The sequence below is a fragment of the Rhamphochromis sp. 'chilingali' genome (assembly GCF_963969265.1).
Source record: "Rhamphochromis sp. 'chilingali' genome assembly, chromosome: 1".
Lineage (NCBI taxonomy): Eukaryota > Metazoa > Chordata > Actinopteri > Cichliformes > Cichlidae > Rhamphochromis > Rhamphochromis sp. 'chilingali'.
Window position 1 is genome coordinate 1,238,003 of NC_137929.1, and position 23,965 is coordinate 1,261,967.

Here is a 23,965-nt window from a genome sequence, read left to right on the forward strand (position 1 = left end):
CCTTCCCAGACGCCTTAACGCCCACTCACATCCTGGGCCATCTGATCTCAGGAATTCGCATGACAAGGTGGGGCCAGGTTTCACAATGAACTCACCCGAAACTCTGGCTGATTGGGACCCACACCCAGTTTCACACCTTGGCTCAGGCGATTAGAGGATCATCAGGGGGTCCTTTTGTCCCTCTGTGGGGGGTCACTCCCACTAGGTTTATATCTGGGACTCTCCACCATTTGACCTTAGAACTGAAGAAGCTTCTCGGATGAGAGGTGAAACGTCTTCAAGCAACTTAAAGAAGTCCAGACGCTTTTCTTTGCAAGCTCCTTTGACATTTGACCACAAGCAATCTTTTCTGGTTTGACGCCGTCTTTGTAGCCAGAAACCAGCTCTCTCCTCGGCTTCCTCCACTACACGCTTCCCCCACGCCAGTCTCCTCCGTCACTATAAAGGGGAGAGTCATGAGCTCCATCACCCTCACCTGTGCCGTCCAACGTCCCGCCACCAGCCTCCACTGCAGCAGGCCAGAGACCACAACCCTGCCACAATAAGTAAAAGTATATCCTTGCTGTACCCTTAATGCTAAATGTGCTAAATTAACCGCTGCCTTTGCCCCTTTGGGATTATTCTTATGTCACTGGGATGTTGACCTTTGACCTTCACATTAGAGAGATGGGCAGACATAATTAGTGTATGAATTTTAAAGTAACAGGTAATAAAGAGAGTGCAGCAAATGTAGTCAGGTTTATTACTCTGTATCACACATGAGTGCCCGAGGGAGGCGGGGCTGACTGGGGAGACACAGGAAACAGAGAGACAGGGCTGACTCGACATGAAACGATGAAACGTGGGACACGGGAACAGAAACTAAACACAGGCTGAAATGAACACTGAGGGAGGGAGAACTAAGATTACTGAGAGCCTGATAAATAAGAAGAACAAAAACCAAGAAAAACAAGAGTCAAAGAAAACCAAAAACACAAAGCATTGGGCCAGGACCCACTGCTGTGACATTTATATGTGATAAAAACATTAAAAACTGCTCAGATGTCGAAATCTTTCTACGTATACTTTAGGTTCAGCTCTCCAGCCTGGCATTTGGTTAAGCATGATTCAAACATTTGATTTTGTTTAACTGGTTTTAATTATAGTTACTTTTTGTGAACATTTGTTGCAGCATTTAAAAATACATCATTTATTTTCAAACTTTTATTTGATTTAGAGCATCATATTTGACCAACGTAAATGTTTTAATTTCATATAAAATAACTGAAACAGTGAACTAAATATCTGAAATCTTTCCTTCCTTAAAAGTTATAATCCTACTTAAGTTATAGTGCAAACGCTTAAGCAACAAATATACTTGATGCTAATTAATTAATATTTCCCTTTGATGTTGCAACTATGCGGTCACTTCTGTCTTTAAACAAAATAATATTTTCCAGTTACAGAAATCATAAAGTCCAAACTAAAGTGCTACTGTTGCTATATGCATTTTATATAAATCATGGATGATGGTCCTAACATGAAGGAAGAGAAAGTTACAGGTTGCATCCTTTGACTTTGTCTCCGTGCCTTTGGGCGATTTTCAGAAGGACAGATGTTTCTGTTCAATTCTTAAATCAATTTTTTCAAACACAAACACTATTTTAAAGCTTCTAGAGAGTAAAATATTAATGATAATTATAATAACAATAATAAAAACAAAAGCTCTCAGATCCATCAAACCAAGCAGCAGAAAGAACAATAACTGAAGAGAAAACTTTAACCTTGTAGACTTCATTATGTTCCAGCTGCTCTACAGACGCTGTGACCTCGAACTTAAGCAGGTCGTAACGTATGTGCAGCTCAATAACAGCTCAATACTCTCCGCAGGAGTAGTCCAGCAGTAGAAATCAGTCCAATAACAAGGTGTGTAACATCTAGCAGGGTGACAGAAAAACCCAGGGTAACTTCTAAGGACCTCAACGTCTCTCTCACATTGTGTTTTTTAAACATGCTTCCATTTGTCACTTCAGTCTTTACTCTGAAATACAGGAAGAGAAATCATGGCTGAAACAATTTCTCATGAAACCAGGGGTGTGGTCCAACAGTCAGTTTGGTGAGGAAGGTTCCTAACTGAGAGAAGTGACCCAGAAGTATCTGTGTAGCAGCCACAATGAATCCAGATCATGAGCTTTATTAACTGATCAAAGTCTCTTCTTTCATCTTCTGTATCATTCAGTTTGCATTGGTAATGCCCATTATTGTAATGCTTTTTTAAGACCAGCAAAACTTTATTTCACTTTGGGTTAGCTGGGATAAGTGATGGATGGAGGGAATTTTACTTCAGCCACAGAAATCCTAAACAGGAAGGAGGAGCAGAGTTACAGTGGATCACTATCCAGCAGGGAAACAAGGTTTATTTCAATTTCTTGGCCATGAGTGAGATTTACTGAGTGGGCAAATTAGGGAGACGACACCATCAGATCCCGAGCCCTCCATGTGTTAATCAAGAGACGGCTGCTGTGCTACATCCATAAATAATGAATAAATTAGGAGCTAAAGCTGAAAGGACAGTTTATTTGTACCATCTTCACGTGAACACATTCAAGAACATCACAGATGAAGAAACATTTTAAAACTTCCACACTACATAAAGCAAGAAAAATAGTTTTTCTTTCAGGTGGTTTCAGAAAAACAGAAACATCAAACATCTCCAAGACTCTCTTTGAAAGAACTAAAAACCTTTGTTCTCATGGTCCAATCATGAGTGAACTCCCCGATGAAGCCTTGTGTGCTAAAACATGTCAGAGTTTTAAAGGTTAAACATGAGTTTCCAAAAAACGTTTTGCTGGAGAACAATGAACTATTTGACTGAGTTTCAATCATTTACAGACGAGCAAAACCAGGACAGAGAAAAAAGGACAAAACTGACTCAGTAAAACAACAGAAAAGAAGATCCCATGTAGATCTGTATTATGTAGAAGTTCAGCCCAGCAACCAGTTCAGTTCAACACAAGTTTAAATGATTCTATCTGAACTCTGTGGAGCCTGATCTCAAGCTTTTTGAGTCTGACACAGAAACCAGAGGATCTTTCTGTGTCTTCAGATTCACTGTGATCCAGTGATGGGAGTGATTTCAGCCCTGAGTGATCGCGCTGATGTTTGCACAGAGCAGACAATGAGGTGAATGTTTGGGCACATTGGTAACAGTGAAACAGTTTATTAGTAACGTGGGATCGTTTGTGTGCAGAGTATGAACTGAGATTCCTGAAGCTCTTGTCACACTGGTCACAGCTGTAGTTTCCTTCCATGTGTGTACGTTCATGAATGTTACAAGTACTTGAATGTGAGAAGCTTCTGTCACAGTGTCTGCACTTGTGTGGTTTCTCTCCTGTGTGGACTCGTTTGTGTGATTTAAGCTTCCATGCAGTGGTAAAGGATGACCCACACTGATCACAGAAGTGCTTTTTAACCCCACTGTGAATCAGTTCATGTTGTTTTAAATCACTTGATGTGGTGAAGCTTCTCCCACATTCTTTGCAGTATTTCAGTTTGTCTCCAGTGTGTCTACGTTGATGTGTTTTAAGGGCAGCTTGCCGACTGAAAGTTTTTCCACAGAGGTCACAATGAAAGTCTTTCCCACCACCACAGTGATGACAGGGTTGAGAACTGGATCCATCTGTGTCGCTCTGCTTCTAAACAAAGACACAAAGACAGTGTAAGTCAGTCCTTCAACATTTGTATCCTGAACGTCGCCTGAAATAAAGAGCATCTCTGCAGACGTCCAACTACATTTGACTGTTTCAGTTAACACACTCAGTTTACTGGGCTGCAATAACTACAATACTACCACCATAATACTACAGTAATACTAAAATCATAACTGAAAGGAAAATCTGAATAATCACTCAGAGCTGCTTTACCATGCAGTAGAATTGCTAACATGCTAACACAGTTTAATGAGCAGAGTTGTTCCAAACAGTCAGGCTAAAATGACAAGATAACAATATAAATACATACCTCACAGTAACTGCACTTGTAGAGTCTCTTTCTGGTGTGGATCTGAAGGTGTCGTCTCAGGTCATGTGGAGATTTAAAAGTCTTCTCACACAGGTCACATTGATAAGGTCTCTCCTCAGTGTGGGTAAACATGTGTTGTTGTAAGTGTGCGTCTCTTGTAAACTGTTTGCCACACTGTTCACAGCAGTACACATCATGTCTGGTGTGAATGCGTAGGTGTGCATTTCGGTTCCCTCTCTGGCTGAAAGTTTTTCCACAGATGTCACAGCTGTATGCCTTAATTCCAGAGTGGGTAACTAGATGCCTCTGTAAACTGCTACTTTGAGTAAAAGCTCTGCCACACTGATCACAGCTGTATGCTTTAACTCCACTGTGGATGAGCTGGTGTTGTTTTAGGTAACCCTTCAAGGAAAAAGACTTTCCACACAAGTCACAGCTGAACGGTCTCTCTCCAGTGTGGATGACCTGATGCTGTTTTAGTGAAGCCTTCAGAGTAAACTCCATCCCACACTCGTCACAGCTGTATGCCTTAATTCCAGAGTGGGTAACTAGATGACTCTGTAAGCTGCTACTTTGAGTAAAAGCTCTGCCACACAAGTCACAGCTGAACGGTCTCTCTCCAGTGTGGATGACCTGATGCTGTTTTAGTGAAGCCTTCAGAGTAAACTCCATCCCACACTCGTCACAGCTGTATGCCTTAATTCCAGAGTGGGTAACTAGATGACTCTGTAAGTGGCTACTTTGAGTAAAAGCTCTGCCACACTGATCACAGCTGTATGCCTTAATTCCAGAGTGGGTAACTAGATGTTTCTGTAAGTTGCTACTGTCAGTAAAAGCTCTGCCACACTGATCACAGCTGTACGCTTTAACTCCACTGTGGATGAGTTGGTGTTTTTTTAGGGAACCCTTGAAGGAAAAAGACTTTCCACACAAGTCACAGCTGAACGGTCTCTCTCCAGTGTGGATGACCTGATGCTGTTTTAGTTTAGCCCTCACAGTAAAACCCTTCCCACACAAGTGACAGCTGAACGGTCTCTCTCCAGTGTGGATGACCTGATGCTGTTTTAGTGAAGCCTTCAGAGTAAAACCCTTCCCACACTCGTCACAGGTGTGTTTTTTCTCTCCCTTTCTTCTGTGAGGTTTGTCGGCCTCCTGAGAGCGCTGACTTCTGGCTCCATGTTGGTCCTGCAGTGACAGAGATACAAACAGAGGCAGTGAGTGAAATGCAGTCGTGGAACAAACTCAACCTTCAAACTCCATTAACACTAGTTTTAAACCTGAAGGTGGAGCGTGGCACCAAACACCTTAAAGGTCTCTTATCCCCACCTGCTGGTAGTTCTAACACATTACATCCAACCTGCTGTTAAAGATAATTCATGACTGTTCAAACACTAAAATCATGCCCATCCCTCCTGATTGTACACACACACACACACACACACACACACACACACACACACACACACACAATTTTATAATTTAGATTATTTTGTTGTTTCCTATTACATATTTCTATAATTTGTATAGATTTATACAGAATTATTCAGTGATAATAAATCCTATGTTTGTTTATTCTAAAGGAACCCCGTTAGCTTCCACAACAGATGTTGCTCGTCTTCCGTCAAATACTCACATAAAATATTACACAATAAAGTGGATTCAAGATATCCACATAATTTCACTCTTACATCCACAGTGAGGTTTCACAATTGTTCAAATATAAGCAATCAATAATAATAATAATATCAATAACATTGAGGCACATTACACAAATTTCAAAAACAAATCATGTCTTACAATATTTACAACAACTAAAAGCTCTGTAAATCGGCTTTTAAGTGTTCATTGAAGTTTTGAATAATTCTCTAATTTTTTAAGGCAACTTATTCCACTTAAAAGTTGCTCTAAATGTAACAGTTTTACAAAACGTTACTTTTAACTCGAGCATTTACTAAATTGCAGCTTGTTGAAAACTGTGTAATATGATGATGTATTTCATCTGGATACTGCAGCTGAGCAGAATAAATGTGGTGTGTTTAACAGAATTGCTTTCTTTAGAACTACAAGTAAGCCAGAGAATATTTTAGCCTGTACAGGAAGCCAAGAAAGGTTATTATGCATTTTATCAATATTAGTATAGTATGAACATCTTCACACTAATCTGGACGCCTTATTCTGGACTAACTGAAGTCTGTTAAGATCTGTCTTATTAGCTGCTGACCAACTGATTGAACAATACTCCAGATGAGACATTACTAGTGCATTAATGACATCTTTCATAACGAAGAAGTGATACACAAAGAGCATTTCATAGCCATAGCTATGCCTTGTCGGCAGAGTTATGTGACATTAGTGATGTTTGTACTTTCAGCGTTAACTTGGTTTTAAAGCCTTTAAAATATACGCCGTTCAATAGTCGACCTTAATCTGACAGAGAATGTGATGATTTTGTGGATAATTAAAGTCAGTCATATATCCACAAACACAACAAGCTGAAAGTCAGTGATGCTGCTCGGTTTGCAGTCCTGAACATCACGGCACAAGCAGGATTCACTGCACTGTTAATGTTAGCTGTGTTATATTGCTGCCTCTGTTCGCTGGTGTCGAGCCAAACGCACTTTAACGTGTGTTTGAACGAGCTGACGGTTCACTCGTTAAGCTGAAAGAAAGATGTTTTAATCACAGCAGTCACACATGTGTCCACTGCACCATCTGGAACTCTTCTTGTTTACACTCGTAATAACACAAACACTAAATCCTGCTTCTCTGTGCTGTTGTGTAGCAGTGTGTACACCTGAGACTGTCACCTGTGTCTGTCCTGCACTCTCTCTCTGTTTCTTTCTCTCTGATTGTGGAATAAAAGTATGAACGTGTGTTTATAAGTTACACTTGTGTTTGAATCCTGCAGCTTATCACACATTTGATTTCCATGTGTGACGACTGCAAATGTCCAGAGTGAGGACAGACTGAGGGACCCACTGCTGCACATCATCTGTGAGGCTTTGCAGCCCTGATGATCCACCAGGACAAACTCAGCAGTGTGTGAGGAAGAGGAGGAGGAAGAGCCAGCAGCAGCTGACAGATGGAGAGAATAGACAGACTGTTCCCTGTTTGTGAAGGACTGCTAGGAAAGTTTAACATAACTGTCTGTGCTGAATCAGTCTTATTAGGTAATGTTCAAATAATGTGATCATCCCAGTGTTTTCAGTGTGGGAGAAAGTACTCAGGGCCTTCAAGTTACACACTATGAAAGGCAGCAACAAGTTTAATGTTCAGAAACCTAAAGTCTGTATCAGCAGCAGAATGGAGCTAAAAATAAATGTTGGTTTCAGTTCTATGAAGCTTTGAGTATTTTGGATCAGTAGCTGCTGTGTTTGTTGCATCATATTGCTGTAACTGTTTATATGCTTTATATATTCTGAGCTAAGTTGATCTATAGTGTTACATCATATTCTATAAGGATGTTATGTGTTTGTAGACTTTCTGCCCAGTTTGACCCATTTAGCAGAAGTCAGCCTGTTTAAGGCTCTGATATCTATTCTGTGTGACTTAAAGCAGTTATGACATGGTCTGATTTTCTCACCCAATAAAGGAATATTTCATATATCAGTCTACTCTTCATTCTATCAGACACAGTTATCACAGCTCCTGCATTTGCTTTTTACACATATATGTAAGCATTGAGCCACATTTAGTACCAACATGTTCTCCTTCATTTCTGTCAAACAAAGCTGTATGAAACGTTTCCAGCTGTTAGTATCATGGTTGCTAGGAAACCTGGGCAGCGCGACGGAGGCTAGACGTCCCATTTCACGAGCCTACGAGCCTCGCACTTCGGCCTTAGCGGTCTTTGAGTACGTGGCCCTTGAGGACTTTAAAGCTGCAGAACCTGAATCGGGATACAGCCATGATGATCTCCAGCCTCGTGCTCGCCAACATTCTCACCTGAGTTAAGAAGACGATCACTGAAATGGTCTCAGCAGGTCCTTTGATGACAGCAATGAAATGCAGTGGTAAGGCTTTTTGGGGATTAAGTTCGTTTTCATGGCAAAGAAGGACGATGCAGTTCATCTGATCACTCCTCATAACATTCTGGAGTGCAGGCAAAATGCTATTATAAAAACTTAAGCAGCAACTTCTCCAGGTTCCAATATTTATGCAATTCTCAAACCTTTTGGCCACGACTGTATAACCTCTTCTGAAGTTTAGTGGATATTATACATGGTTATGCTCAGGATGTGTCGGCCAGTTTCCACTGGAAACGCCTTTTGGTTAAACTGTCAGCGAGGAATTTGCATTTGCACTGTTACATTTTTATATAACTTTAATGCACATAAACAACAGCTGCTTGTTTCAGTGAAAATACATTGATGGCTTTTTAATAAAGTTGTGCAGCTGTAAAGTATTTTGTCTGGTGTCAATTCTATCGTCAGCTACATCGTTATGGCAAATGTTCAAATGTATATGGTGATAAATATCTTTGGTCATATGGTCCTGCTCTGTCTGTCACCTTCTGTGTTGAGCTCATTGTTTCCTCTGTAGTGGCTGAGCTGAGTCCAAGTAGCTGAAAATGTTCCTCTGCTGCTCCGTCAGACTCTCCTCCTCCTGCTGATCAGCTGGGACACAAAACAGATCTTTGTTAGGCTCCACACTGCACTGAAGAGTCAAAGTGTCTCATATGTTCATCTGACAAGTGAAAGAACACATTTTTGTTTCCCGAGGTGGGCAACTTGTTGGAAACAAACACAAAAGCTTTGAGCACTGATACCTGCCATTGCTGGCATTGAAAAATGCAACGCCAGCAATGTGGATTGTCAAGACTCAAACCAATCATCAAGCAAAGACAACAGGGATCATTTGTTTCTGTTTATTTAGCATTCACAGCATTTGTAGTTGCCTTCTGTGCAGGGGAAGTCCACGCACACTGTGTGGTACCGCCATCCGCAGAAGGTGCATTCAACCTCTGTAAGAGAAACGAGATTGTCTGAGACTGAAATGATATTCACTAAAGAAGTGGTGATTTGTAAAACTTCAAGTGTATGATAAGGTGAAAACAAATACACAACTGTATGTCATGTAGTTGAAGGTTTTTTTTCCTTTGGAAGACCGGAAAACACTGAAAGTTACAAATTAGTCCTTTATTTATCCAGGTAAAAAAAAATCTCATTGAGATTAAAAATCTCATTTCCAAGAGAGACCTGGCGTCATGGCAACACAAGTCACATACCACACAGGTATATAACATTTAAAACAAACACAATATCCCAACATGTGTAACAAATGTATTGTGCTTGAAACAAATTCAGAATAGGTGATAAAGCAGCTGCACATGTGTGTCACGAGTAAATCTGGCTGTATAACAAACAGAAACAAGTGATCCTGCTGTCTTTGCTCAATGGTTGGTTTGAGTCTTGACAATCCACATTGCTGCCATCTTTCAATATGTTTGAATGCACCAGTGTAAGTGCAGCCACTCAGACTCAATGTGTTCATAGAAACAGGTGCAGATGTGTCACGAGTTCATCCAGCAGTAGCTATGGCACTTGGCCACAGTGGACTGACCTGCATTCGAGACTGCTCCAGCTGCTCTGTGACAGTCAGTAGATCTGCTACAAATTAGAGATGGCACGATACCACTTTTTTATGTCCGATACCGATATCATAAATTTGGATATCTGCCGATACCGATATGAATCTGATATAGTGTTTTTTAATCAACAAAACTGTTTTTTAAAATATCTTGCTGCATTTTGCAAGTCTGCAAGTTCATACTCAAGTTTAAAACAACAACTACACTAAAGCTATTCTGTTATACCTGTATACAAAAAAAATATTTCATAGTTCAGCAATACTGATCAATCTAATAAACTTAAACCTACACCATCCTCCCTATTCTGGTATTTTAAAGAGTACTTAGCGTAAATATTAAGCAACCTAACTAATAGGGTTCCAACTCCAAGCAACAACAAAAATAAATAAATAAAAAATAGGGAACCACCCCTCACGCGCCACCTCATGATGCTTAATCGACGTAATCAACCTTAATTTGATGCAGTGTGGAAAAAAAATGCACAGAAATCAATTATTTTTCAAGAAATATTAAATAGATTCAACATCTTTCTTCAACAAAATTGCAGACTGCACAGATGGTACCTTCCCAAAGGAAAAAGTACTATAGCTTACTAGGGTATATATATTAGACTTAATAGTCACAGTAATTGACTTCTATTCATTTTACATCAAATTAAAACTTTGGGTGTCAGATAAGTATTTATTAAAAGCTCGACATTTTAAATGAGAATAAGAAAGAAAAGTCTGTCTTTGTGCCCCCTTTTCCCTGTTAATGCCCTATCGGCCCCCCTGGCTAAACTTTGCTAGATCCGTCCCTGCACAGTTACCAGCGTCAGCTACGTAGTAAAAGATCCTGGTGTAGCAAGTAATATTAAATAAATTGTAACAACAGCTTATCAAGCTTAAACGTGCTGCTGTTGTTCAGCCGCTGGTTTCCTCTTTCTGGTGCAAAGTGGGCCAAAAACAAACAAGAGAGACGGACTCGAGACAGAAAAGCCGATCAGCTGATCATTAAGCGAGAGGCAGTCGCTTGTTAAGCTTAACGTGGGAATGCTTTACAAACATTCAGAGATGGACTTACACACTTGCTTTACTTCTCTCGGGATAATGTGGGGATGAACAAAAAGTATTTGACCAGCATAATATAATCTGCAGTATGATCATTGCTTTAACAATGTAACAGATAGCTTTGAGATGGCCTTAAGATGTTTATGATGATGTTAACTTTGTATTTCAGGTGCAGTTATAACTATTTTATACATATTGCATATCTGTGCTTATTTGAGTTGATGTTCAGGTTCTTTAAAGGTCGTAAGCCTCACTGACGTGACTGTTCAGGTGATACATGCTGAGGGAAAACTAGAACATAGAAGGAATTGCAATACATGCTTACAAAACACTTATATCAGTTTATTTTATTATCTTTTATATGTTCATATTCTTGTATTAAGCTTTTAGTAGGGGTTCTTGATTAAAACATTTATTTAGTAGAAGACATACACATAGTCTCAGTGAGCCTCTGGTCTGGTAAAAGGTCAGAAGTGCGAGAGGTGACATCGAGGCTGAGTGAGGTCGTGACACACACACTTTAAATTAGATTTATTTAGAGGATGTTTGGCTGTAACTGCAAAATTGTCTTGGTAAAAGAGGAACCGTTTCTTGGTGTCTCGGCAAGAAAGAGGAATAGGATAAGAACTGAAAGGTACACAGGAAGTGCCAGCCATGAAAATAGACGATGATGTTCTGTGTAAAAGGTCATTGTGGTGTTGATTTGACGTATGTATAAAATGTATCTGTGACGCATGAAGGGGCGTCAGTAAACAAACCCTGATGTTATAAAATAATTGTTTGTGCCTTAGTAAGTCGAAGATCAATTGCTGTTTTCAGTGATCTTCCCACGTGTGAATTAAAATCTTCGTTTGACTTCACCCGGCCGGACCAGTGTGGTTATTTTTCGATCACTTCTTGTACCCTTCCTCAATTTTTGAATCTTAATATTTGGGGGCTTCGTCCGGTGGTTGAGTAAGGGAGAAAAGTGGAGGTGTGAGCGGTGGTCCGAGGTGGTCAGACGGGCAGACATGAATTCCAGTGGTTGAAGTGAGTGGGCATAAGCCGGCTTATCCAAAAGGTAAGGCACTACCTGTTGAATTATTTCCAAAGTGTGCCAAATTGGACATGATAAAATTTAAGTCCACTCACTGAAGTTACTGGTGGATGTCTGTTTTGATTTTGATGAAAATCTCATGAGTTGATGCAGTTAGAGTTCTGCTAAGAAGAAATGAAAGTAGTTAAGAGTCTGATAAGAAAAGTTTAAATACTGGGTTGAAGTCCCAAAGAAATTGAGTTAGAGTCTCAAGTAGTTTGGTAGGGAATTGGTTATTTTGTTGGTTAGAGTCCAAATTTGGTCATAAGAGTGGACCTGAGCGGTCAAATTGACCACTAGGTTGCACCTGCCTCAGTTATACACTTGTTTCGGGTGTTGATTGTTGTTTCAAAGTATTATAAATTATTCTAGAACGGCAGTTCGAGTCTGCTAGGAAGCGCAGAGCCCGGAGGTTACGCTCCCTCCTTGTCGTGGACGCGCGACATTGACCTCTCGGCGAAGAGGGATAGTTCAGTGTGGCTTAACTGTGGGGTACAGGGCATCCTGGAATTAAGCTAGGAGTTAGAGTCTCCTTACCGTTTGGAACGGTATCTGCGCTTTTTTGGGCAGCAAAGGTTGGACCTTGGGTGTTGGACACTTTTAAATTGAGTTAGGGATTTTAAGAGATGAGGCCAGAAACAGTTAAAGTCTTGATACTGGTTAATTGATCGCAAAAAACTCAGGGAGTTTATCGGTTAGACTGTTATGTTAAATTTGTCGAAATTCGATAGGTGTTAAAAGGTTTAAAATCTGTGCAGTTGTAAATATAAGACGTCTCTGTAATAAAAAAAAAAGATCTCTGTGGGTGGAGTCAGCAATGCACTGACTGCCTGCTGCTATTCTTAGATGAAGAGTGTGTGTGCATGCAAATGAGGCAGCTGATGCAGAGCGCATGAGAGGACTATGCTTTCGGTTTTGTGTGTCATTCAGCTCTATAACTATTGTTTGCAAATGTGGATAAATGTCTGCAATTAAAATGCTGGCTTAGTAAATAATAACATTGTAAATATATGAATGGTGACAGCGTTTCAAAATAGAATATAAGAATTGTTTGTGTTTAAAACCAACGTTTAGGTAAGAAGATTTAAGGTGGATTTGAAGGCATTAACAAAAATAAAAGGGTTACAGTCTGCAAGTGTTGTTAATTCATGAGCTGACTGGATGCAGAGTAAGTGGAGTGGTCATCCTGAGAATCTCCCCATGAGTTTTCGGTGTGCATAGAAATTGAGGAGGCTGAACTGGAAGCCTGCCTGGGTCGTTGTTTTTGTTTATTTGAGGGTCTGCTGGAAGTTTGTGAAAACGACCACCTTGATATGTGGGAGCCTTCTCGGGCAGCGATTTTTTTGTTAAACATGTGGCAGGCTGCGCAAAATGGAGAAAGCTTTGACATAATGACATAAAGGTGATTTCTTGGTTTTAGATTTATTAGTACGGGACAAGTTGAGGGACCCTTGAGGGTGTGTTGCTGTAAAGTATATAAGGGACGCGCAGCGCCGTTAATGGGTTTAAAATAAATGAAAAAACACTAATCCGAGGAACTATTGGAGAGGTAAGTATACGGAGGTGAGCGCGTTGCGCATAAGGGTTGCTGGTGTCATATATTAACACTTTGAGGGCGAATAATTTTGATTGAGTGTCAACGCTTGAGAACGCGAGGACAGCCTCTAAAGTGCTGGGTTAAACTTTGTGTGTCACCGAGCAGGGGAAGAGGAGCCAGTGGTTGCGAGAACAGCGAGACGAAGACTGAAACCGAAAGTTAAGCGTGTCTGGGTGACCTAGACCTAGAAAGTGGAGTCGACCAACGCCGTTGGAAGAGGTAAGTCTGTGTTTCAGAGAATGGCTGACAGCTCGGGTGCGACACCTAGTGGGAAAAGGGGATGCAAACCTCTGAAGGATCAGCTTGAACAGCTTAAGAAAGCTATTCGTTTGGCTTCCCCTGGAGTATTAAAATCAGCAGAGAAAGAGTGCCAAGCGATGGAGGTTGAGGTAAGCAAACTTATTACATCCCAACAGAAAGGGCTGGGTGATAAAATACCTCTGAGCTTGGTGTTAAAAACTGAAGGAGAAGTGTATGGACAAATGCATGAGGCCCTACGTGCGTCCATAGAGGCATTAACGGCATTGGAGGTTATAAAGCAGAGAGTAATGCAGGGAGGGCCAGAAGAGGAGAATGAAGACCGTGCGACGTCATCAGAAGAAGAAGACGATGAGGAGGACGAAGATGGAGGAGCTGAACCCCAACCAAGTACAAGCCTAATTTTGAGGAAAAGAAGTGTGAAGAGAGACCAAGCACAGAGACGGCCCATATTTAAGAGCTCAAAGAGTAGAAAAGTGAGTTTTGAACAAGGAGCTCCTGACCCTGGTTTAAGTCTGCCTCTAATAGCAGGTCCAAAGAACGAACCAGTTTATCGCGCCTATAAGGTGAGAGATTTGGAAGCATTGGTTAAACAACTTCCACCAATAACCAAGGGAGAACATTGGGAAGGAGAAGAATTAGCGCTGGGCGATTTTCGCGCTTTGGCCGGACGTTGTATGCTGGGTGGTGGGTTAGCAGATGTAGAGCAGATAGCTCAAACAACCAGATATGCAAATGACCTGCAATATCATGAGGTGCAGAATGACTTAGCAGATGCAGTCCGAGAGAAGTACCCAACTCCTAACTCTGGAGCCATTCCAAAAATTATTTGGGATCCCAAAAACACACCCAGAGAGTGTTTAGCTAAAGCAAAGGAACAATGGTTGTTAGGAACAGGAATACATCCGGGGAAGGAGGGTGAAAGTAGAGCGTGGTTTCGTTCGGCAGTGCTGGCAGGGCTGCCCAACCAGGTTGCAGTTGACTTGGAAAAGAACCCAGATTTTGCCGTTGCAGACTCGGTGCAGTGGGATAGACATGTGACCCACAGACTTCAGCAGGAACAGGATTAGGCAAACAAACAAAAGAAAGAGTTGGAGGAAGTCCAGGCGTGGCTGGTTAAGTTGCAGCTGGCAGAAGCAAAAAACAAAGCAGGAGACAGAAAGAAAGAGGATAAAGAGAGCGCAAGGAAAATAATGGTGGCAAGGCCTCAGCCCGATCCTGTGCCTGACTTGCCAGATCAGGATCCGGGTCTCTACCCTGACGACCGTTGGCCCGCCAATGCACCAAGGCAGCATCAACCAGTAGGGAATTGGGGGACCGGTGGACCGCAGAGAGGGCGTGGTGGATCCGTGAGGGGAGGACAAAGGGCTCGGAATCCAGGGAATCCTAACAATGTGTCTTGGACTGCCTGTTACAGCTGTGGAGCAGAAGGACACTGGTCCCGAGAATGTCCTGAATCGCAGCGAAATTATCAGAGGCGAGGCTATCAATCCCAGGCACGAGGAGGCCCAAGACAAAGAGCTGCTTACAGGGGAGCACATCAAGCTCCAAACCCGAATGCAGCACCAGCCGCCCAGTACCCAGTAGCTGACTGGGGCTGGGAGAGGGAGCAATACTGACGGAGCCCGGAGAAACTGAACAGCGTGGGGGGCGGCAGAACCCATGCTGTCAATGACCGTGGAAGGCACTGAATTGCCCTTCCTGGTGGATACTGGAGCAACATACTCAACACTGAAAGACACACCAGACAGTGCGACACTCTCCTGTCACACAGTTAATGTGGTAGGCTTTTCCGGGATTCCAATGACACTGCCATTGACAGGTCCAGCATTGACACAGCTGGGAAAACAGACTTTGAAACACCAATATGTGGTGTCCTCACAGGTGCCTGCAAATCTCATGGGCAGGGACCTGCTTGTGAAACTGGGAGCCACAATCATGTGCTCACCAGATGGACTGATTGTTACTCTGCCTGGAGGAAAAGAATTCCCGTGCCTGGGATCACCTTCAAAGACTCAATATCTAGTCCAGAACTCTGAACAACCCACTGCCGAAATCTACTGGGGGAGGCTGGTGGAAGAAGGCATTCTGAGACATTATCAGCTGTGGAGACCCTGGATAATGAGCCTGGCCGTCTACTCCCCTCCGCGAGATCCTTTCCACGTTACACTCTTTTATGATAGGGAAGATAACGATATCTATCGGGAACAGTTCCAGTCTGATCTTGAGGGACAGACGTGGAATGTGCGAACACATAACATTTATGTTGGACCAGAAGGTGTGGCCGCGGCTGTGAAATTTACGGATGAACAACTGCCTTGGTACAATGTGGGAGAGGATTCAGCCCCTCACATTACATTGGCGGTCCACGAGGGTCATGGGCCAAGAGATCTGGGACCAATGGTCAAGCGGGTGCTGGACAATGCATGCTGGCAAAGCACCCAAATTCCAAATGTCTGGTATGCACCAAAATGTAAAATATATCGCATAACTTGTTTGTCCAACGATGCAGTGATCTTAGAACATAAAGAAATCTCCAGAATACATGGCAGGGAAAGAATGGATCATCCTGATGCAGTAGCTGAGCTCTCAAAATTGCCTGGTACTTTGTGGTCCGCAGGGCCCACAGATGTAGGTTTAGCTAACTGTTCGCCTGTCCTGTTCCAGCTGAAGTCTGACATAACAATTAACAGACCACAATATAAGCACAAAACTGAAGCAGAAGAAGGTATAGCTGAAACCATTGAAGGGCTGTGGAAAGCAGGAGTGCTTGAGCCCTCATGGTCATTTTGGAACACACCTATTTTGCCAGTGGAAAAACATGGGACAGGGAAGTACCGTATGGCACATGATTTGAGAGCAATAAATGCCATACTGAGGACTGACACTGTGCCTGTACCAAATCCCTACACAGCTCTGACCGAAATTACTGGGGACCAAAAGTGGTTCACATGTATTGACCTAGCGAATGCATTCTTTTGTCTCCCACTGCACGAGTCACTCAGAGACATTTTCTCTTTCACATACAGAGGCCGGAAATTTAGGTACACACGCCTACCACAAGGCTTTGCACTCTCACCAGCCCCGTCAGCAGCGGCCTGTACGGCAGCATCGCTCGTGGTGTTGAACAGATTGGCGGAGTGTGGCTTCAAAGTGAGCAAAGAAAAACTGCAGTTGGTCCGGCCAGAGGTAACATTCCTGGGCCGGGTGATCGCACACAGATCAGTGGGGTTAATGAACACACACAGGGACCAAATTCTGACACATCCAAAACCAAGAACTGTGAAGGAGTTGCTTTCCTTTCTTGGCTTGACAGGTTACAGCAGGCAGTTCATTCCGAACTAGGCGGGTAAAACTGCCCCTTTAAGGGACCTGATCAAGAAAGTTGGTGTCCGAAATCTGAAGGCTGAGTTGCCTTGGACGCCGGACACAGAGACAGCGTTCATTTCGCTAAAACAGGATTTGTCAAGAGCCACAGATCTGGCCACACCTAACTATGATGAGGCATTTTATCTTGATGTTTCAGAAACAAAGGGAGTTGTGAATGGTGTGTTGTTTCAGAAAAAAGGGGGAGGTAGGGATGTACTTATGTATGTCAGCATAAGATTAAATTCAACAGAAGCAAGGCATCCCACATGCACACAACACGCAGCAGGAGTAGCAAAGATAATTCAGAAAACAGCACACATAGTGAGGGAACACCCACTGAAAGTGCTTACCACACACAGTGTAGTGGCCTATGTGAACTCACAGGTATTCACAATGACTCCACTGACGCAACAAAGGTTGAGCAAAATTTTAGAGGCGCCAAATTTGATATTCACACATGAAGGAATAAATATGGCAGACCTAATGGGGTCAGGAGAACCACATGACTGTATTAAGAAAGCCCAGGTTGAAGGAAAAATCAGGGAAGACCTAAAGGCAGAGCCCATACTTGGAGCTGAGGATTGGTTCACAGATGGATGCTGCCACAGAGATGAAGAAGGGAGAGCGGGCTATGCAGTAGTCTGTAGAGTAGGAACTGAGTTTCAGGTGAAAGAAGCAGGAAAAATTGAGGGACAACAGTCGGCCCAGAGAGCTGAAGTGATAGCCCTAACTCGAGCCCTGAGGTTGGCTAAAAACATGAGAGTGAACATCTACACTGACTCAGCATATGCGTTTGGAGCAGCTCATGTGGAACTGGCTCAGTGGAAGAGAGCCGGGTTCAGAACGGCCACTAATGCACCCATCTGTCACAAAAAGGAAATGGAGGAACTGGAAAAGGCCCTGGAGGACCCAGACGAGGTAAGTATTATGAAATGCAAAGGCCACTCACAAGCAGACAGTATGGTGACAAGAGGAAATCAGAAAGCTGATGAAGCCGCAAAGGAAGCAGCGGGCTACAAAGGACAGAGACAACTGGTGCAGGTAACCCCAGAAGAGGAGGTTAGCACTAACAGCATGGAAGAAGTTAGACAGGCTCAGGAGGAGACATCCCCAGAGGAAAAGGGGGTGTGGGAAAACAAAGGAGCCTGGCAAGATGGCGGTTTGTGGAGGGGGCCAGATGGGCGTCCCGCGTTAACGGCCAAAATGGCGGAACAAAAGGTGAATGAGGCTCACGGGCTTGGTCACGTGGGAGTGAAACAGATGGAGAGAAATTTGTGCCGATGGTGGCATCCTGATTTGAGAAGGATGATACTGGAAAAGGCCAGAACGTGCCTAATTTGTGGGGCACACAACCCAAAGCCAGCAGTAAAACCTGAAGCTGGTAAGTTTCTCATGCCAGAAAGGCCAGGAGAAGAGGTCGTGATTGATTATACCGACATGATTGATACAGGCCCAGGTGGGGTGAGGTATTTGTTGGTGTGTGTGGATGTTCTGACTGGATGGCCCGAAGCATGGGCGACCAAACGTGAAGACGCGAAAAGTGTGATTAAGTGCTTAATCAATCATTACATTCCAAGGCATGGGTTTCCCAAGAGAATTAGATCAGACAATGGTACTCACTCCAAGAACAAAGATTTGCAAGAGGTAGAGAGGATGTTGGGAGTGCAACATAAGTTCGGGACGGTCTATCATCCTCAATCTCAAGGAAAGGTAGAGAGGATGAACCTAAATTTGAAAAACAAGTTGGCTAAAATCTGTGCGCAGACAGGGCTAAATTGGGTCGCAGCCCTGCCCATTGCTTTGATGACCATAAGATGTTCTGTTAACCAATCCACAGGTTTCACCCCTTATGAGCTGCTGACTGGGAGACAGTTTCCAGCACCCTAGACAGTGGTCCCGGTGGAGCAGCCCAGGACAAGCAACAGGTCTCATGCAGAATGTTTTGATGAGTTGAAGGCTCTTGTGTCCAGCTTTACAAAACAGGTCACTTGTGAGAGATCCACGGGGAACGGAGAGGTCCCGGACGCAAAGGCAGTGTGGCTGAAGGTCATTAAGCGAAAGTGGAAGGAGCCCCGCTGGACTGGTCCGTATGAGGTGACCGCCCGGCTACAGCAGTCCAGCTGAAAGGGAAAGGCGACACCTGGTACCACTGGTCGCAGTGTGCACCCGCACACGAGAGCTTGGTGGAGGAAAATTCGTCTTCAAAGAACGCAGGTGTCAAGGAACAGAGGCAGAATAAACCTCTTCACCTGTGCAACGGGCCGACCAGTAGTCCACCTGGAAGGCCGAAGAAAGAAGAGCAGCCTAGGAGGAGATCGCCGCGCCTACAGAAAGGAGTGGTAACAAATTGAGAGTTTGAAAAGGGGTGGTTTAAATAAAAAGAGTAAAAAAAAGGGAAAGTGGAAGGGGCTTGCTCTGTCAATTATGTTGTCTCTATCTGTATTGGTGGGTATTTTGGTGACCTGTGGTTGTTGTCTCATTCCTTGTGCCCGAAGGTTGGTAGAGAAAGTGATTGTAAAGGCAGTGGACCCTGGGGCGGTGGCCCCTATGTCCATGATGCCGATGATGGATCTGGAGGTAGCCGAGTGGACTGAGGAGTGAACAACAACCTATGTATCGACCTCTGGTGTGCCAGAGGTCGAAAGGGGGATTGTGGGGATGAACAAAAAGTATTTGACCAGCATAATATAATCTGCAGTATGATCATTGCTTTAACAATGTAACAGATAGCTTTGAGATGGCCTTAAGATGTTTATGATGATGTTAACTTTGTATTTCAGATGCAGTTATAACTATTTTATACATATTGCATATCTGTGCTTATTTGAGTTGATGTTCAGGTTCTTTAAAGGTCGTAAGCCTCACTGACGTGACTGTTCAGGTGATACATGCTGAGGGAAAACTAGAACATAGAAGGAATTGCAATACATGCTTACAAAACACTTATATCAGTTTATTTTATTATCTTTTATATGTTCATATTCTTGTATTAAGCTTTTAGTAGGGGTTCTTGATTAAAACATTTATTTAGTAGAAGACATACACATAGTCTCAGTGAGCCTCTGGTCTGGTAAAAGGTCAGAAGTGCGAGAGGTGACATCGAGGCTGAGTGAGGTCGTGACACACACACTTTAAATTAGATTTATTTAGAGGATGTTTGGCTGTAACTGCAAAATTGTCTTGGTAAAAGAGGAACCGTTTCTTGGTGTCTCGGCAAGAAAGAGGAATAGGATAAGAACTGAAAGGTACACAGGAAGTGCCAGCCATGAAAATAGACGATGATGTTCTGTGTAAAAGGTCATTGTGGTGTTGATTTGACGTATGTATAAAATGTATCTGTGACGCATGAAGGGGCGTCAGTAAACAAACCCTGATGTTATAAAATAATTGTTTGTGCCTTAGTAAGTCGAAGATCAATTGCTGTTTTCAGTGATCTTCCCACGTGTGAATTAAAATCTTCGTTTGACTTCACCCGGCCGGACCAGTGTGGTTATTTTTCGATCACCTCTTGTACCCTTCCTCAATTTTTGAATCTTAATAATAACTTTGTCGGAGATGAAATGCTGGGTTGCTAGCGAAGCTCCACATGCTATCCAGACTACCGACAGGTCCCGCATGCCACAGCCGCTCTATCACGTGATGCATACTGCTCCGACGTGCTAACGTTCTGAGGCGAGTTACGGCGTGTTGCAAGTTTTGTGAGGTGCTTTCGTGATATTTAATGGATCGGATTACATTTTTTATTTTTCTCCGATATCCGATCCAGTAATTTAGGTCAGTATCGGACCGATACCGATACGTAATATTGGATCGGTCCATCTCTACTACAAATTGCAGATCATATGCAAGTTTTGAAATGACATTATAAATATTCCTAACTTAGCCACGGCAGCCATGTTGATGTATTACCTATATTGGTATCACTGTGGGGTTGTATACTGTTGATCTAAGGTGGAATTACCCTGTGGAAATAGGAATTTTCCATTTTAGAGCATTTTGAAATCACTGAAAGTTAGGTCAATTATGGACAATTTGAAAGGGCTTTTATTTTTGAAAGCAAAATCAGAATGACTTGATACTGATATGGTATCACTGTGGGGCTTTATACTGTTGATCTAAAGTGGAATTACCCTGTGGAAACAAGAATTTTTCATTTTAGAGCATTTTGAATCGTTAGAAGATTAAGTCAAATATCCGCAATTTCAAAGGGCCATTACTATGAAAAGCAAAATCAGAATGACTTGATATTGATATGGTATCACTGTGGGGCTGTATACTGTAAATATAGAGTGAAGCTATCCTGTGGAAACAGGAATTTTCCATTTTAGAGCATTTTGAAATCACTGAAAGTTAGGTCAATTATGGACAATTTAAAAAGGCTTTTATTTTGGAAGGCATAATCAGAATGACTTGATATTGATATGGTATCACTGCGGGTTTGTATACTGTTGATCTAAGGTGGAATTACCCTGTGGAAACAGAAATGTTCCATTTTAGAGCATTTTGAAATCACTGAAAGTTAGGTCAATTATGGACAATTTGAAAAGGCTTTTATTTTTTAAAGCAAAATCAGAATGACTTGATATTGATATGGTATCACTGTGGGGCTGTATACTGTTGATCTAAAGTGGAATTACCCTGTGGAAACAAGAATTTTTCATTTTAGAGCATTTTGAATCGTTAGGAGATTAAGTCAAATATCGGCAATTTCAAAGGGCCATTACTATGAAAAGCAAAATCAGAAAGAATTAATTTTGATATGGTATTACTGTGAAAAAGCCTGCGGTTGAAAAGTGTTGATACAAAGTTCAAATAGTATTTGGAAATACGACTTTTGCTTTTAAGAGCATTATGAATTCATTGAAAGAGTAGTTCAAAAATGAAGATTCACAGGGCTTTTACTTTGAAATCCAAAATAAGATGGCCTTGATAGTGACAGGGCACAATTAGGGTACAAGGCTGTGTCATATAGATGTAACATTAGAGTTTGTAAAAAAAAAAAAAAAAAAAGCCTAAATTATATGTTATTATGTTCTTAACATATCTGTTTATTCACTCGAAGTTGGCTTTTATTTTGAAATCCGGTTTCCACATCCATTCCCGTAATACTTTGAATACACAGGGAACGTAAAACAAACTGGAGGCTGGCTTGACATCAGTGAATGCCTCTGTTAGCTACACAGAGTTGCTCAGAGTGCTTGTGTTACACTAGCTAATCTACTCAGTCACTTTAACAGAACTATTAACATTCACATCTCACAGAACTGATTTGATTGGAGCATTACAACACGTTTGCACAGAGCATAGGAGCGCACTGACTCTGCTTCACGAGCGCTCCACCTAACGAGCGGGCTCGCGGTGCGGTCGCGCGGGACACTCCTCTGGTTTTCTCCCGTGTTTACATATAAATAACTTTGGCGGACCGCCTTAACTCTCCCATTCACATTAACGTGGGTAACCATGGTGACAATAAACAACATTTTCGGTGCGAGCACCGTGTACCGACCTGTAAAAGCAGGTGAAGAGCAGAGTAAGGAAGACACGATGCGTCTCTGCTTTCCTCCAGAACGTGTCTGAGGAAGCAGCGGAAGGTGGGCTCCACTTACTGCTCCCCGAAACCCCGGAGCAAGCACCAAAGTTCCGCCCTCACTGCTTTCTAACATAAAATGAATCCCTGTTACATGGATTTTCTATCCTCTTAAAGAAACTGAAAATAAATACATATAGCAATGAAAAATGTCCCGTTACATGAGTGTTTTACACAAAATAATATTCATGTGGTCATTCCCTCACAGGGGTGCCACAACTACACTGCTGTTTTGACAGAGACACAGTGTGTTTATCTAACTTGGCTGAAGCCAAAGTTCTCCAGACAAATTCAGTCTGTTTCTGCCAAGTGTGAACTCACTGGATGAGCGCCAGATACACAGAATCAAAAAGGGATAAATTACTTTTCTTATGTCATGTTCCCGTCACAAACTGGCTCAAGGAGAGGGGAAGCAGGAGTCCACAGATGAAATGTTCCTATAAATAAAGTGGAATTTATTCAAACTTTACCAAAACTTCAACACATCAAATACAAGCAGTTCAGCAGGGAGTGGATGTGTGTTGCATGTGCCAGGTGGATGCAGAGAGAGGCCAGGGCCACGTTCAAACCTGAACACGCTGCACAGTGTTTTGTTCCATTTGTTAGGGATGAATGAAATGCTTCCTTGAAAGGATGTGTGCAGTCACCAGTGGGCGTGGAAGCATGTGCGCCCTCATTTGGTGGGTGTGCAAGAAAAGTCATCCTGTCACACAGCAATGCCTACATAAATCACACCACTCTGCTTAAAATAATAATGTTTAGTGAAGCAGGTGAAGCAAAGGGCTGCTTTTAATAGGCTGGGAGACCCAGGTGTGCTGCTTTAGCTGCTGAGCCTCTTATGACAGAACAGCGGAGAGTGGTAAGAAGGGAGGAGGGGGTCTGGCTGTGTTTGTGAACGATAGATGGTGTAACTCTGGGCATTTCTCTATCAAAGAGACGCTATGCTGTAAGGACATTGAGCTGCTAGCGGTTAGCATGAGACCGTACTATCTACCACGAGAGTTTACACACGTGATTATGATAGCTGTGTATGTCCCGCCCTCTGCTAACGCTGCAGCAGCCTGTGAGGTCCTGCACACTGTAACCAGCAGACTCCAAACACAGCACCCTCAGGCCCTTTTCCTGATCTCTGGGGACTTTAAAGATGATGTAACCATTTAATTATGGTTACATAATGAATTATGTAATTAATTATGCAAAATGCAAAACGCTCAGCTGTGTCTCCAATCAAAGCTCTGTAACTTCAGAGGTGATGTTCATATGTTGACTAATGGTTTTCTTTCATTTTTGATGTACTGCAGAATATTTGTATAAAATCCAGGCCAGGAAAATCTCCTTCATGTGTTTCTGTGTTTTGTCTTCAGCTACGTTGACACAAAGGCCTCTGCTGTGACGCTCACACCTTTGATAAAGTCTGGAGAGTGTCAGCTTCCTGTTTATA

The 23,965-nt window shown here is 42.6% G+C and overlaps 1 protein-coding gene across 4 annotated transcripts; it reads right to left on the reverse strand.

Moving 5' to 3' along the window:
• Window positions 1-1,613: 1,613 nt before the first annotated feature.
• LOC308397706 (uncharacterized protein) lies at window positions 1,614-22,527 on the reverse strand. 4 transcript variants are annotated; one of them, XM_080883780.1, is made up of 5 exons: window positions 22,444-22,501; window positions 20,847-20,899; window positions 8,510-8,615; window positions 4,000-5,184; window positions 1,614-3,674 (listed from the first exon to the last, which is right to left on the reverse strand). In XM_080883780.1, exons 3-5 carry the CDS (start codon window positions 8,525-8,527, stop codon window positions 2,982-2,984), a joined length of 1,896 nt encoding a protein of 631 aa, XP_080739906.1. In that variant the 5' UTR covers window positions 8,528-8,615; window positions 20,847-20,899; window positions 22,444-22,501; the 3' UTR covers window positions 1,614-2,981. The 4 variants fall into 4 exon arrangements, with proteins under 4 accessions (XP_080739906.1, XP_080739907.1, XP_080739908.1 ...); XM_080883781.1 differs by having other exon boundaries at window positions 8,510-8,962; window positions 22,444-22,478; XM_080883782.1 differs by lacking the exon at window positions 20,847-20,899 and having other exon boundaries at window positions 1,614-3,671; window positions 22,444-22,527.
• Between the last annotated feature and the right edge of the window lie 1,438 nt (window positions 22,528-23,965).

Bases quoted from the DNA above. Each gene is read 5' to 3' on its own strand.
- LOC308397706 (XM_080883779.1), bottom strand. The intron at 3,675-3,999 runs GTATGTATTTAT...GTCTTTGTTTAG, and splicing joins ACAAGTGCAGTTACTGTGAG to AAGCAGAGCGACACAGATGG.